Genomic DNA, 14,169 nt, shown 5'->3' with positions numbered 1-14,169 from the left:
CAGCAGCCCCTTCCCGACCCTGAGCAGTTGGGGTCCACTCCCGAGGGGCTCGGGGGACCAGAGACCGGCTGGCAGGATCCCAGAATGCCAGGGGCCTCCTCCCTTCTCTCCGAAATGCCCCCTGCCCACTCTCAGCCACCAGGGAAGTCAGGAATGTGCTGAGCTCTGGGAAATGCCTTCCAGGCCTGGCAGCCACCAAGGGTTGGGGTGTGGTGGAACCCAGTTAGAACCCTCCTCCCGGGAAGGGTGGAAGACATGGTGTGGTCAGGGCTACTGATGGGCTCAAGGAGACCTACCCCCACTGCAGGCACACACACTCTCTCTCTCTCTCTCTCTCATTCATTGATGCATTCAGACATTCATGGGTTCATTCACTGATTCATTCAAACATTCATGGATTCATTCATTCATTCAATAAATCTTCACAAGTTCTTGGTGGCTTGTCCTTTGCTGGGCATTGGAGACACTGTCAGACCTAAACTCACCACAGAGGGCAGGCTCAGGACACAACTTCTGGGGTCAAACTGGAGGGTTGAGGAGGAAGAAGCCAGGTAAAAGTTTAGGGAAGAAGCTTCCAGGAGGGAGGAGGAACATGGGCAAAGCACCAGCAAGGAGAGAGGGAGCAGTCCTTTAGTCAAAGTCAGCAAACAGTCAATGAGCACCTGGTCTTGTGCCCAGCCCCAGGCTGGATAGTGCTGGGGACACAGTGTGACCAAGATAGCCTGGGCCTGCTTTCACAGAGTTCACAGTCCAACAGGGAGACCGACCCAGAGTGGCCAGGGTGGGGAGGGGGGAATCACAGACAGAGAGATCAGAACCTTGCTGGGGGAGCCCAGGCAATGTACCTGCTGCAACCCAGGAAGGGACGTCAGGGAAGGCTCCCTGGAGGAGGGGACATGTGAACTGAGACTTGACTGACCCATAGGATCTAGGCAAGAGAAGAGGTGGTATGAGACTTCCCTGGTGGTCCAGTGGTTAGGACTCTGAGCTTCCACTGCAGGGGGCACAGGTTCAATCCCTGGTTCAGAGAACTAGGATCCCTCAGGCTATGCAGTGGGGTTAATTAAAAAAACAAAACAATAGAGAGGGAGAGAGAGAGAAGAGGGAGTGGAAAAGTTTTATGGGCAGTGGGAACAGCCTGTGTAAAGGATCTGAATCCAAACAGAGGTTCGCACATAGGAAATTTTCTGGAACCAAGAACCATGTCCTTGTTCATGGCTGTGTCTCTGTGGTCACATATGCCCTGTCATTTGCATCTCCTTCTCATTTACACATTTATTCACCAGCTATTTGCAGACGCTTCTTCTGAATCAATCCATCTCTGGGCTGGGTGATGCTGGGGACACAGCAGTGACTGTGCCCTCATGGGGCTCTCAATCCAAGGACGGCAGACACTAAAGAAGTGAGAAACTGAATGAGTGTATAATTGAAACGAGTGTATAATTACACACTAAGCTAAGTGCTCTGAAAAAAGGATCCAGGTCTGTAAGAGGGGTCTGACACTCTGATACTATCAGAAAGGGCAGGGAGGGCTTCTTGGAGGAGGCAACATTTGAGCTGGCACCTGAAGGATACATAGGAGTTCATGCCAAGCTGCGGGTGGTGGATACATGAAAGTGGGTTTCAGGTAGAGGGAACATCCCATGCAAACGGCCCCTTTGAGAAACCGGTGCATGTGAGAGTACAGCGAAGCTGAGGGAAGGGTCAGAGTCAGCAGGGCCATGAGGAGGGCCTCAGACTTTGTCCCGAGGGCCCTGGGCACCTACTGGAGGGACAAGGCCAGAGCTGAGTTTTAATAACTAAGTGTGGAAAGAATCTACCAACAGGCCAGGCTAGAACCAGAAAGAAAACTCACTACTTTCTACTCTAGCAGACAAGAAGGCTGGTACTCTATAGACAGACAGACAGTGGCTATCTGGTCCCTCTTCATGTCTTGGAGGGCAGATAACCTTCCTCATCCCCAATTTTATGGGACAAGCAAAGTCCTCTGTCATGAAATATAATATTAGCTGTATTTTTTTTGTAGCTGCCCTTTAGCAGGTAAAGAAAGCTTTCTTTCCTAGTTTGCTGGAGGCTTTTTTTGTTTTTTTTTCCTGATATTCCTCTATTTATTTGGCTGCATCTGATCTTAGTTGAGGCACATGAGATTTTTTTTCCCTTGTATCTTTTTTTTTTTAATTATGAAAATATGATAACACATTTACAGGAGACTTAGAAAATACAGAACAAAGTTACATATATTCCACTAAATATTACAGTTGTTTAAGTAAATAAGTTAAGATTCTTAGTTGGAGTTTCAGTATCAAACTCTGAAGCACGTGGGATCTTCATCTTAGCTGTGGCATGCGGGATCTTTTGATGCGGCACATGGGCACCAAAGCGTGTTGGCTCAGCAGTCGGGGTGCACGGGCTTAGTTGCTCTGTGGCGTGTGGGATCTTAATTCCCCCAGCAGGGATCGAACCCGCGTCCCCTGCACTGCAAAGCAGATGCTTACACTGGACCACCAGTGAAGTCCCTGCTGTGAGTTTTCTGTGGTGAGTGATAGGTCTCTGTGTGTGTGTTTCTGCCTCTCTGTGTCTCCCTCTGTCTCTGTCCTCATTCCTTGTCTCTCTCTGTGCCTCTCTTCTCACTCTCTCTGTGTCTCTCTTTCTCTGTCTCTTGCCTTTTCTTCCCCCTGGGGGGTGGGGTGGCCATAGGAAGTTGAGTTCAGGGGGTGGCACCAGTGTCCCAGTTCCGGCCAAGGCCACCTCCGTAAACACAGGACATCCTGCAGGGGTGGGGAAGGACGTGGAAGGCGCTACTCAGGGACCACCCTCTCCCCACCCATCTAAGCCAGGCAGGTCCCACCCAGTGCAGCCCAGGGAAGCTCCCTCCCTCACCCCCATCCTTTACGCCTGCTCCGTCCCCTGCCCTCTCTACTGAGCTCCAGTCCCCAGGGTTTGGTGGGGGCAGCTGCCTGGATACCTGCCTCTGAGTGTCCCCCTAGTCCCTTGCACCCACAAGGTGTCCCTCTCTGGCCTCAGTGTCAACCCCAGACCTGGTCACCATTGTAGAGTAGCCCCAAGTTCCCAGGCTAGAGCCCTGGATCTCATCTTAGGCCCCTCCTCCACTGAAGCTCATCACTCCTACAGGCTGTCCTCTCTTGCAACTCTCCCTCCCCCCCCCTCCCCTCTCCAAGGCTGATCTGTCCCTCTCTGGCCTCCCCTCTCAACTCCTGGCCTCCTGTATCACCTCCCACCACCAGATACACATGGCAGCCAGACAGATCCATTTATTTCTAGATTCCTTTACCCTAGTGCCTTCAGAGTAAAGTCTCCCATCCAGGGCCTCTGTGCCCTGGTCCCTACCAACCCCTCCAGCTCCATCACTTACCTTACTGCTTTCCCCTTCTTCCCAATCAAACTCAGCAGCTTACAGATCCCTGAAAAGGTTGTAGGGTCCCTCCTTCCCTTACCCTAGCACATCCTTCTGCCTAGAACACTCTCCCCTCAGAACAATAGCCCTTCGAGGTGGCTACGCTTACTGTCCCAGCTTACAGATGAGGACTCTGAGGCCCACAGAAGTTGAGTACCTTGCCTAGGGTCACATAGCCACAGAATGGCAAAATATAGGTGGCCGGGCTTTTAACACAATCCAATTTTTTTTTTTTTTAATGCTGCACCTCACAGCATGTGGGATCTTTGTTCCCATCCAGGGCACAAACCTGTGCTCCCTGCGTTGGAAGTGTTGCAGTGAAAAGGAAAACAGGGGGAATGAGTGCTTCTCTTCTTTCCTGAGAACAAAGATAAAGAGAACAATAAGCAGGGCTGATCACTCCTAGTTTTCACTGTAACTGTTCTAATCTGTATTCTGTAACTAAGTTTGCTTTTCTGCCCCCTAACTCCACAAGAGCTACATTTTGCAACTATTATCCTTTGACTCTGGGCTAATTACATTCTGTATCTGGTGCTCACCTTTACAGCACTTTCTTCACAGACCACCCCTCATAGTTTTTTCTCTTTTTGCATTATATAAAGAATGCCACACATAAAAGACAGTGGACCTGACTACCGGTCTGCCAGACCCAATTACTGGGCTACCTGATGCCAGCCTATGACTGTTTCTGAAACAATGTAAGAGGAAGAAGAACACAAGTTCCTTATACCTTTGTTCTCATCACCGACCCCTGACTGTGAGCCCTCACGTTATATAACTCCCCAGATTCTTCCTGGAAGAGGAATCTGGACTTCAAGGACACAGTTCTCGAAGCATGAGTTCTCCCCTCTGCCGGCTGAGGATTAAAGATATTTTTCCATTTCCTCCAGACTCTGTCTCCGTATCTTTTATTCGGCTTCTGTGGGTAAAGAAAGCCAAGACTTTGGCCGCAACAGAAGCATGGAGTCTTAACCCCTGGACCACCAGGGAAGACCCCCAGTACAGCTTATTGGGTCAATAATCATTGATTAAGTACCATTAGGGTCTTTCCCCGTGGCTCGGATGGTAAAGAACCTGTCTGCAATGTGGGAGACCTGGGTTCAATCCCTGGGTTGGGAAGATTCCCTGGAGGAGGGCATGGCAGCCCACTCCAGGAGCCTTGCCTGGAGAAACCCCATGAACAGAGGAGCCGGGCAGGCTGCAGTCCACGGGGTCGCAAAGAGTCGGACACGACTGAGCGACTTCACTTCACCCTACCAGGTGCCGGGCTGTATGTAAAAGGCAAATCTGACAGCATCTCTCCCACCCTCTGGGCCTCTCAGAATGTATCCCTCTCCTTGGGGATGTGAACCCTGCCCTTTCCAAGACTCACCTTCCACCCAGTCCCACTCATTCATTCAACGAACATTTACTGGTCCCAGTGCAGAAGTCTAACGATGCTTCTGCTGTGCTGTGCTTAGTCACTCAGTCAGGTCCAACTCTTTGCAACCCCGTGGACTGCAGCCTGCCAGGCTCCTCTGTCCATGGGGTTTTTCCAGGCAAGACTCCTGGAGTGGGTTGCCATACCCTCCTCCAGGGAATCTTCCCAACCCAGAGATTGAACCTGGTGGGGTAGGGAGCAGTAAATCTTTGCTGAATAAGGGAAGGAGGGGGCGGGGAAAGAAGGAGACCAAGGACAGTTCTCCCAGGTGCTGGAGGAGAGAAGGTTGTGTGTGTGTGTGATGGGTAGGGGTCCCTGTGAATGCCCAAGGAGGGGAGCGGGCCTGGGGAGGGTCGTGGTGGGAATACACAGAGGCTCTGTGAAAAGCGGCCACAGCGGCAGGGCTGGCAGCTCCATGAGGAATGGTGTGGGCCCTGGAATCTGCTGGCTGAGGTAGCCCAGCTTCCTGGGGTTGAGTCTGAGGGCGGAGGAGCACACCAGAGCCAGGAGCTGCACAATCCTTCTTCAGGGGTCAGACACAGGGAGTGCAGCACGGGCCCTCAGCCACGAGCTGTCATAAACCTGAAGGCAGCAGGGGGATGGAACCGGAACTGATCTAGTCCACATGCTGCTTTTGTGCAAAAGGCACGCCCCCTTCCCCAAGGCACTTGATCTCCATCTACTGAGAAACTGTCCTCATAACTGTGTAAACACATGGTGCTGGAGACATTTGTGGTAGCCCCTTCAAAACGGAGCCTGTGTGCAGTGCACAACCTGAACAACTGTACACGGAGACTGGGGAGAGGGGAGCACCCCTCACCAAACAGGCACAGGGGTAGATGGGACCATCGTTGACAGACTGCCTGCGTCAATAGGTATCACAGATTATCCCCCGATTTGGCACTCAGAGACATCATCAGAAATAGGTCCTCACCGTGTTGTAAACAGAAGGCATTGCTGACCCCACTCGGGGGACTCCTTGACCACCGGTCAGGTCACAAGGGAATCTTAAGGTAGTGACAGGACAGACCCCCCCCCCCCAAGACTGGGCACCAGGGGGCATTGCTGAGCTCAGCCTACGCCCAGGGTCTGGGTCTGGGTCAAAATCGAATCTGAGTCCCACTGCCCAGGGGCTGGAGCCCCCAGGTATTGGAGTCAGGCACCCGGAAGACCCTGAACTGGGGCACCAGCTCCCTTTGGGGCATTGCCACTCCCCTCCCGGGGCCACCCCATCCACTTCCAGAAATGGGCACGACTTCCTCCGCTCCTCCAGGAAGCTCCCCTGTGCCCGCCCCTTCCAGGCCCGCAGGCCGGGCCGAAGCTGCCCGCCTCTCCCCCTCCCTCTCCCCCTCTCCCCACCCTCCTCCCTTCCTCCGTTTCCACCCCAGCTTCAGCCTCCCCGAAGCTTCCGGCCAGAGTGGAGGCACCCGGGCCCCACGATTTTAAGTGTCCTTTTGCCGGGGTTTCCCGCATCCGAGGCCCGGCCGGTCAGCTCAGGTCGTCCTCCGCCCCTCCCCCCGCCCGCCTCTGCCCTCCCCCCTCCCCCGCTGCCGCGTTCACCGTGCCCCTCCCCCCTCCGGTACCCCGGGCGCGGCCCTGCCCCCACGGCCGCCAGGAAGGACGCCGCCTGGGTCCCGTGCCAGGCCTCTGAGTGTGCGGCCCCTCCCAGCCGGGCCAGGAATGCGGCTGGACGGCGGGGGCGGCGCAGACACCCGGCGCTCAGGCCGGCCCTATAGCACAGGCCTGTCAGGCAGGTGGCCCCAGCCCGCCGGGGCTCAGAGTTTCTTCTAGAAAGAAAGCAGGATCCCTTGCCGGTCAAGCCACCACACTTGGTGGCTTTATTTCGGAATCGGCTTCCGAGCTGCCTTATCCCTAGCCCAAAGAGAGATTTGAGACCCGGAGTGGATTTTGTTTAAAACTTGCTGGAGTCTTTCTTTCATCATTTTCCCGGAGAACTGGCTCTCTGTGCTCAGAGGAGAGGCTCCATCCAGCCTTTAGCTTTGTGCTTTTATTTCTGGTTCATTCTGAAAGCTCCTTCTCCCCCCCCCCCCCCGCCCAAGACACACAGGTAGACTCCAGGCAAGGTCTAGATTTCACTTTTAAACACTGGCCCCTGGTTCCTCCTCCTCCACGACCACCCACCACCACCATTAGGTACACACACAGGCACATGGGGAGACCTGACTGAGTATATTCCAGAAGTTTTCTAGAGAGCCAGTTTCCAGACCTAATTGGTCTGCTTCTCAGACCAAAAAGCAGTAAAGTTTGAAACTTATCTCCCTAAGAGTTGACTTCTTGGAGCCTCAGTTTTCTTAACTGTAAAATAACATGCCCATCTTGTTATGAGGATTAAATCAGTTAGCACATGTCAAGTGCTTAGAACTGTGCTGCGTGCACAGTCCTCGCTTGATAAATGTTAGAGGTTTTCTACCACCCTCACCCTTGCCTTGGCCCAGAAACAAAGCAGTACACACACTTCAGACTTTCCAGGACTGGCTTTAATTTCAAAAAACAGGTTGGGGTCTCTTCCCACATCGACGCAAATGTATCCCAGGCTGTGCCTCTGGGGATTCAGCACAGGACCTAGTCCAATCACATTCCAGCCACCAAGGCCCTGTCATTTCATCACAAGGGCCAATCCCAGACTCCCCTCCCCATCAGTCAGAGACAAGAGGATGGAGGTGAAGTTGCCCAGGACTGGATTCTTTCTCTCCAAAGGCCCTCTCGAGGGAAGCCAGCTGTGTCTTTCCAAGGAGAGTTGGTCCAGCCAGCAGGCTCAGTTTGGACATTAGATCAACATCTCAGCCCAGAGGGGTCAACGCCCCGGCCCCGGGGGTCGCTCCAGTGCCTGTGTGCCCACCAGCACGTCCATGAGGTAGTCCAGCTCGGCCTCGTCCAGATCTGGACCTACCTCCTTGCCTGGTCCATCTTCAGGGCTGGATTTGTGGCTCTCAGAGACTGGTGTCCAGAGTTCACTGTCATACATGGATGTGTCAATGTCCTCAAACAGGCCCTCAAGCCCATCGTCCAGCAGACAGCCAGTGGCTGGGCCCAGCAGGTCCAAGGCGCCCAGGCTGGGTGAGGCTCCCCCGGCGGGGCGGCCTAGTGGCCCCTCATCTACCAGGGGCTGTGGGGCCTGGCTCAGGCCCTCAATATGGCTGAGGTCCTCCAGGAGGCTGGCCATGGAGGCTGAGAGGGCAGCATCAGAGCTGGCCAGCAGGTTGTCAGCCACGCTGGGGGCTGTAGGCGGGGTGGGCACAGGTGGCAGGGCAGCTGCGGGTGCCATGGATGCCTGGATTCGCCGCAGCGTGTTCACTACCAGCACCAGGTGCCGCAGGTCCGGCTCACTCTGCCGCAGGCTGTGGTGGAGCTTGAGCACCGAGAGGTCAAAGAGAGAGCTGGAGGCCACGGCCGGGGGCGCCTGAGCTACTGCCGAGTGGCTGGGATCCAGCCACCAGGCGTCCACCGCCAGGGTTTCCTTCTCCTCCTCCTCCTCCTCCTCCCGCTTTCGCTTCAGGCCCTTGCTCAGCATCATCTGTGGGGAGGGAAGAGGCATTCAGTTATGGAAAGCCAGTGTGAAGTTCCGACCATTGCTGTGTGATCTTGGGCAAAGCACTTAACCTTTCTGAGCCTACGTTTTCTTGGGGAAGCTTTAAGACATGAATGATAATTGTATCTACTTCCTGGAGTTGTTTTAAGGAACAAATGAGATTTAAAAAAGCACTTTGGACAGTGTTTGTTACATAGCAATTACTCCTGTAAATAAGTACTATTGATAATAACTATTATTATCTATTTCTTCAATGAACTATGTGAAATGGCTAATGTGAAGTGTCCAGTGTGAAAATGTCCAGTGTGAAATGTCCAATATTCAACTTTTTTTAACCTACAAAAGCAGTTGTTTCACATGGTTTAATCTAATATTTATTGAGTGTCTACTAACAGCATCAGACAATAAACAAACACAAGAAATGTACCGATGGTGCTAGGAAGATGCTAAAAGTTTCTGGAGAGTGGTCAGGGAAGGCTCCCCTGAGGAGGTGACATTTGAAATGAGCCCTCAAGTATGAGAAAAAATCAGCCATGGAAGAACCAGGGGGAAGGCATTCTGGGAGTAAAAAACAGCAAGGGCAAAGAAAACCCTAGAGACTGGATGAGTTTGAGCTGAAAAAAGGACTCTGTAGTCAGTGCGAGGGGTGGGGGTTGAGGATGGAGTAGGGAGGATGTGGGGGGTTTGAGAGTAGGCAGAGGCAAGGAGCTTGGATTTTATTGGGGGGTGTGGTGGGAAGTCATTGAAGCGGTTTGAGCAGAGAGGACAGTGGTGTTGTGGACTGATTAGGTTTCCAGAAGATCCCCTTGGCTGCTAAGAGGCAGGGGGAGCGAGGAGGGGCGGGGAGAGTGGCCCCGAGATCTTTTCGGAGGCTACTGCAGTCTTTGGGGGTGGGCGAAGATGGTGACTTAGAAGTATAAGGTGGCAGTGGACGCGGAAGGAAGATGGTCGATTCAGGATTTATTTGAGAGGCAGCGTGGACAGAGCTTGCCGGAAAATCCTCATGGGCACGGGGGTCACGGAAAAAAGTTTGAAGACCCACACTTTCCCCGGGGTGGGTGCCCCTGACCCAACCTGCTTTTTTAAGCCAGGCAGCCTGCAGGGTACAGTACCCTAATCCTTGCCCAGGAGGACTTCAACAGTGACCCCCTCACACTACTCAAAACTGGGTCCTCGCCTCCTTCCCAGCAGATCCGAGAGTCCGGAACCGCAGGAATTCAGCCGCCACCCCCGACTCCGCCCCCCCGGTCCCGGCGCCCCCTGGCGGCGCCAGGCCGGCTTCCCCCGGGGATTCCGACTCCCCAGACCCCGGGACTCTTAACAGTGCCCCGCGGGACGCGGTCATTTCTGCTTGCCACCAGGGACCGTGCGGCCCGGGATCCCCGGAGGGCCGTTCTGCCCTCTCGGCCTCCGCTCGCTTCCGGAAGGCAGTGGAGGCTACTCCTCCCGAAGCGGTGGCGGCGGCGGCGGCGGCGGCGGCGGGGGCGGGTGAGTCACGCAGCCGGAGCCAGAGAGCCGGCGCCTCCGCCCCCTTCCAGGGCTGCGGTGTGATTCACCCGCCAGGCCGGGGCGGGCGGCACGGAGAGGCCCGTGCGCCTCGATCCCGGGCAGTCCTGGCGCGCACCTGCCGAACCGGGGGATCGAACCTGCCAAAGGACCCCGCGGCCAGTACCCCTCTTTCCCCAGGCCTCTTCCCTTCATTTACATACCTAGTTCACCAGCTGCCAATCAGAAAGAAGAGGGAGCCACCCGCAGCCAATCAGGAAGGGGTGGCGGCAGCATTGCTCGCCCGCTCTCCTTCAGCAACCGGCGCCTGGGTTGAGAGACGCAGTTCTGACTCCAGCTCACGACTCCCGGCTCCTGACTCCCCTTAGTTACCGCCCACTCCCGTGGCAGCCCCGCCCTTCGCCCAGGGATTGGTCCTAGACAGTGATGGGCGGAGCCTGTAGAAGGCAGGCTAGAAAGAGGGGCGAGTTGTCTTTAGGGCGCATGTCCGGGAGACTGCTTGAAGGGAGGAGGAAGATAGGGTGGCTCCTGGCCCTGTAGGACTGTAACGCGGTGGGGTTTTTGTCTCTCAAGCTGTGGGCCCCCTCACATCTGCCCAAGCACTTGTCAAACCCAATAATTGAGCTTACGCAAGCAGCCCCAACAGGGGTCTACACTCTAGGCCAGCTTAGTCCTGGGTTCAAATTCTGGTTTCTGAGCCCACAGAGTCTGTTAAAGGGGGATCTTTTTGCTTACCTCTTGAGAGTTGGGAAACTTACAGTAAGGTATTATCTGCAAGAGCACTATATAAGCAAATTCTGGGTAGTTGAACTCAATCGTGGTTACAGACGGGAGTTAGGGTAGGGAGTGGAATGGACCTGGACTCCCTTCCTGGGCTCCATTCCGTGAGTACAATAGCTGTGTGACCTTGACCAAGTGTTTTAATTCTTTAGGTTTTCTCCCTTATTTTTTTAAAATGAGAGAAATGGCCTCTGGCTCAGAGGATTGTTTTGAGGATTAAACAATTCCTGCACAATGCTGAGTGGTGTCTTAGGTGTCCTTTTTTTCAGTAGTAGTGTTGTAGTGATAGCACAGGTGCTCAGTTCAAGGGGAGACATTCAGGGTGGGGTGCAGGTGGACAGAAGTTTAATACATGTCAGATAAACTGACAGTGGGACTTACCTTCTTCAAATACCTCATTTGCTAAGGGGAAAAACAAACTGTGAATAAATCTTCTGACCAAAGTAAGTTATCAAAAATGCTAACTCAACTACTTGATTCAGGCAACCATTTTCAATGGATGCTCACTCTTTAGGGTGAAAAGTTAATGGGGAACAGGATCTCGAGAGTTTCCAAAGCATCATCCCACAGATTCCTTGCTAACTGCAAAGGGGGAAATATCCTTTTATGATGGGAAGAGGAGGTGCTCAGCACCTTAGCTATATAATGAAACTTTGCATCCACAGCAGTGGGATGCCCGGACACTGGGTGGTACCTGATGTGATGCATTAGGCAGTACACAACATTCGTTGTGGAGTTTCCCTGTTACATTTCATAAAGTGAGTCTCAAGCATCTAGGCCCAAACTTCAGCTTACAGGGAACAGACAGTGACAATATTAAACACAAAAACAATCAGACAAATACACAGTGTGAGAAGTCTACAGCACAACTGGGTTGTTCTTCCAAAAATTCAATTTCAAGAAACCACAGAAAGGGATTAGTGAGGTTAGGGGGAGGATGTTTCAGAATAAAAGATGCTGTATAATTTCTTTGTTACAACCAAATAGGCATGTGAACCTCCCTTAGACTCTAGTTTGCTGGTAAATTCTATAAAGGATGTTCTTGAGAAAATTGGGCAAATTCGAATATAGGCTGGATACTAGGTGATATTATGAAATTCTTAATTCTGTCACATGTGCAATAGGACCGTGGTTTGTAGTTGAACGTCCTTAACCTTAATCTTAAAATATGCCTGCTGAGCTATTAGGGGTACAATGTTCAGATGTCTGCAATATACTCTCCAGTGGTTCAGCAAAAGAAAAAAACATACATCTATACATACACATATTCAAATAAAGGAAACAGAATGTTATCAACTAAATCTAGGTGAGAGGGTATTTAAATGCTCAGAAGACATACTTTTTTTTTTCATCTTTTTTCTGTGCTTGAAAATTTTCAAAATGAATAAAGGGTAAAATGCAAATTAGAACCAGGCCCCTGTTAGGTAAATTCACATAATTATCTTTTTAGCCTGGAAAAAGGCGACTCAATCTCCAAGTGGCTCTTTCCAGGTCATAAAGAGAAGAGCTCATAGGCATCTGATTAGGGTGGGTTTATTGAGCACCTGGAGAAGGCAACGGCAACCCACTCCAGTACTCTTGCCTGGAAAATCCCATGGACGGAGGAGCCTGGTGGGCTGCAGTCCATGGGGTCGCAGAGAGTCAGATACACTGAGTGACTTCACTTTCACTTTTCACTTTCATGCATTGGAGAAGGAAATGGCAACCCACTCCAGTGTTCTTGCCTGGAGAATCCCAGGGACGGGGGAGCCTGGTGGGCTACCGTTTATGGGGTCGCACAGAGTCGGACACGACTGAAGCGACATCAGCAGCAACAGCATTGAGCACCTAGTATGTGGTGGGCAGTTGTAGACAATGGGGGCACAGCACTTGATACGCCTCACAGGGTCTGTCTTCTCGTGGAATAGGAGATGGATGGAGTGGAAACAGAAAAGAAATAGGTAAACGAATTGAGCACTTTCTGTGTGCCAGGCACTGAAGATATAGCCGGAACATTATGAACAGAAATCCCTGATATGAGGAGGTGAACAACAAGCTGAATAAAGCAATGATTTAGTATCTTAGAGGGTGATAAGTGAAAAGGAAAAGCAGAGCAGAAGAGTAATGAAAGAGGGTGCAGTTTGGACAAACAGCTGGTGGTGGAGGGTTTCTCTGAAGAGGTGACATCCATTGAGTAGAGACTTGATGAAGTGGGAGAGGTGGTAAAGCTCTGGAAGAAGCCTTCCAATCAGAGCAAAGGGCCAGTGCAAAGGCCCTGAGCTGGGGAGATACCGTCTCTGCGGCCAGGGAGGAAGTTAGAGAAGTTTTCAGGCCCTTCAGAGCACTCTGCGGACCTTTGTTTTTTACTGAGTGGGATGAGAAGACCCTGGAAAATGACTAAATGAGGAAGATACTTTCTGCTTCTGTTCAGTGACTTAAAAAAAAAACAAAACACAAACAAATAGGACGGGATAATACAGAGGCTAGGGGAGAGCTACCTGCAGCCGGAGTGGTCCGGGAGAGCCTCCCTGAGGAGGTGACTTAAGAGCTGAAATCAGAAAGTGGAGAAGAAATTCAAAGGGCTAGGCAGAGGGAAAGAGAGTCCGGGCCTTGAGAAATGAAACCAGAAGCGGAGCCACCGTCCCGGCAGGCCTGGGGAGGAGCCTCCGCCAGCAGCGGAGGGAGCGGGGCGGGGGCGTTCGGGGGATCGCCCCGCCTCCAGCCGACCGCCCCACCCCGCCCCTGGGGAGAGGGGAGGCACCGGCCCGGCTCACGGGCCGAGTGGGCAGGTGGGAGGGACCAAGGTGGCCGAGGCCCTTCCCCCAACGCGGGACCAAGGCGAGAGGGCAGATTGCGGAAGGCGGACTCTGCCCTCGGGGGCCCGATTCCCTCTGAGGGGCCAGCCCTTCCACTTCTCTCGCCAGTTTTCTGACGGCTGTGGCTGGGCCTCTCTGAGCCTCAGTTTGGTCATCTGTAAAGTGGACGTGCTCCTCATACTGGCCTCATCGTGGTCCTAACAAACTCCATGATGCCTCATCACTCCTGTATTTTTGGGCTTCCCTGGTGGCTCAGAGGATAAACAATCCGCCCGCAATGCGGGAGACCTGGGATCGATCCCTGGTTTGGGAAGATCCTCTGGAGGAGGGTATAGCAACCCACTCCAGTATTCTTGCCGGGAGAATCTCATGGACAGAGGAGCCTGGCGGGCAACAGTCCATGGGGTCGCAGAGTCAGACACGACTGAGCGACTAAGCGTACACCTGTATGTTCAGGGCAAACAGAGTCCATGTAAAAGTGAGTCAGGGGACTTCCTGGTGGTTCCTAGCTAAGACATCCTGCTCGCAATGCAGGTGGGCAGGGTTCGAACTCTGGTCAGGGAATTAGATCCAAAATGCCAGAAGCAAGAATTCCCATGCTGCAGCTAAAAGATCTGGTGTGTCAAAACTAAAGATTCTACATGCACAGCCAAATAAATAAAATAAATATTGGGAGGTTGGGGGAGTGAGTCAGGTCTCCTTC

At 52.8% G+C, this 14,169-nt stretch overlaps 1 protein-coding gene and 1 long non-coding RNA gene across 2 annotated transcripts; both read right to left on the bottom strand.

The window, feature by feature from the left end:
* Positions 1-3,703: 3,703 nt before the first annotated feature.
* Positions 3,704-6,710, bottom strand: LOC139030037 (uncharacterized). The gene is made up of 3 exons (XR_011482359.1): positions 6,419-6,710; positions 4,185-4,334; positions 3,704-3,773 (listed from the first exon to the last, which is right to left on the bottom strand). It is a non-coding gene; the product is annotated as an uncharacterized lncRNA (long non-coding RNA).
* A 601-nt stretch (positions 6,711-7,311) lies between these two features.
* On the bottom strand, positions 7,312-10,244 carry SERTAD1 (SERTA domain containing 1). Its single transcript, XM_020869939.2, has 2 exons — positions 10,095-10,244; positions 7,312-8,370 (listed from the first exon to the last, which is right to left on the bottom strand). The coding sequence occupies exon 2, from the start codon at positions 8,368-8,370 to the stop codon at positions 7,651-7,653; it is 720 nt and encodes a 239-aa protein (XP_020725598.1). The 5' UTR covers positions 10,095-10,244; the 3' UTR covers positions 7,312-7,650.
* Between the last annotated feature and the right edge of the window lie 3,925 nt (positions 10,245-14,169).

The sequence above is a fragment of the Odocoileus virginianus genome, chromosome 20 (genome assembly GCF_023699985.2).
Source record: "Odocoileus virginianus isolate 20LAN1187 ecotype Illinois chromosome 20, Ovbor_1.2, whole genome shotgun sequence".
In the NCBI taxonomy this organism is placed as follows: Eukaryota; Metazoa; Chordata; class Mammalia; order Artiodactyla; family Cervidae; genus Odocoileus; species Odocoileus virginianus.
Note: the sequence above shows the minus strand (reverse complement) of the source record. Positions and strands in the feature narration are given on the sequence as shown.

Excerpts from the sequence above, each read along its gene's own strand:
- SERTAD1 (XM_020869939.2), bottom strand. The coding sequence starts at position 8,370 with ATGATGCTGAGCAAGGGCCTGAAGCGAAAGCGGGAGGAGGAGGAGGAG.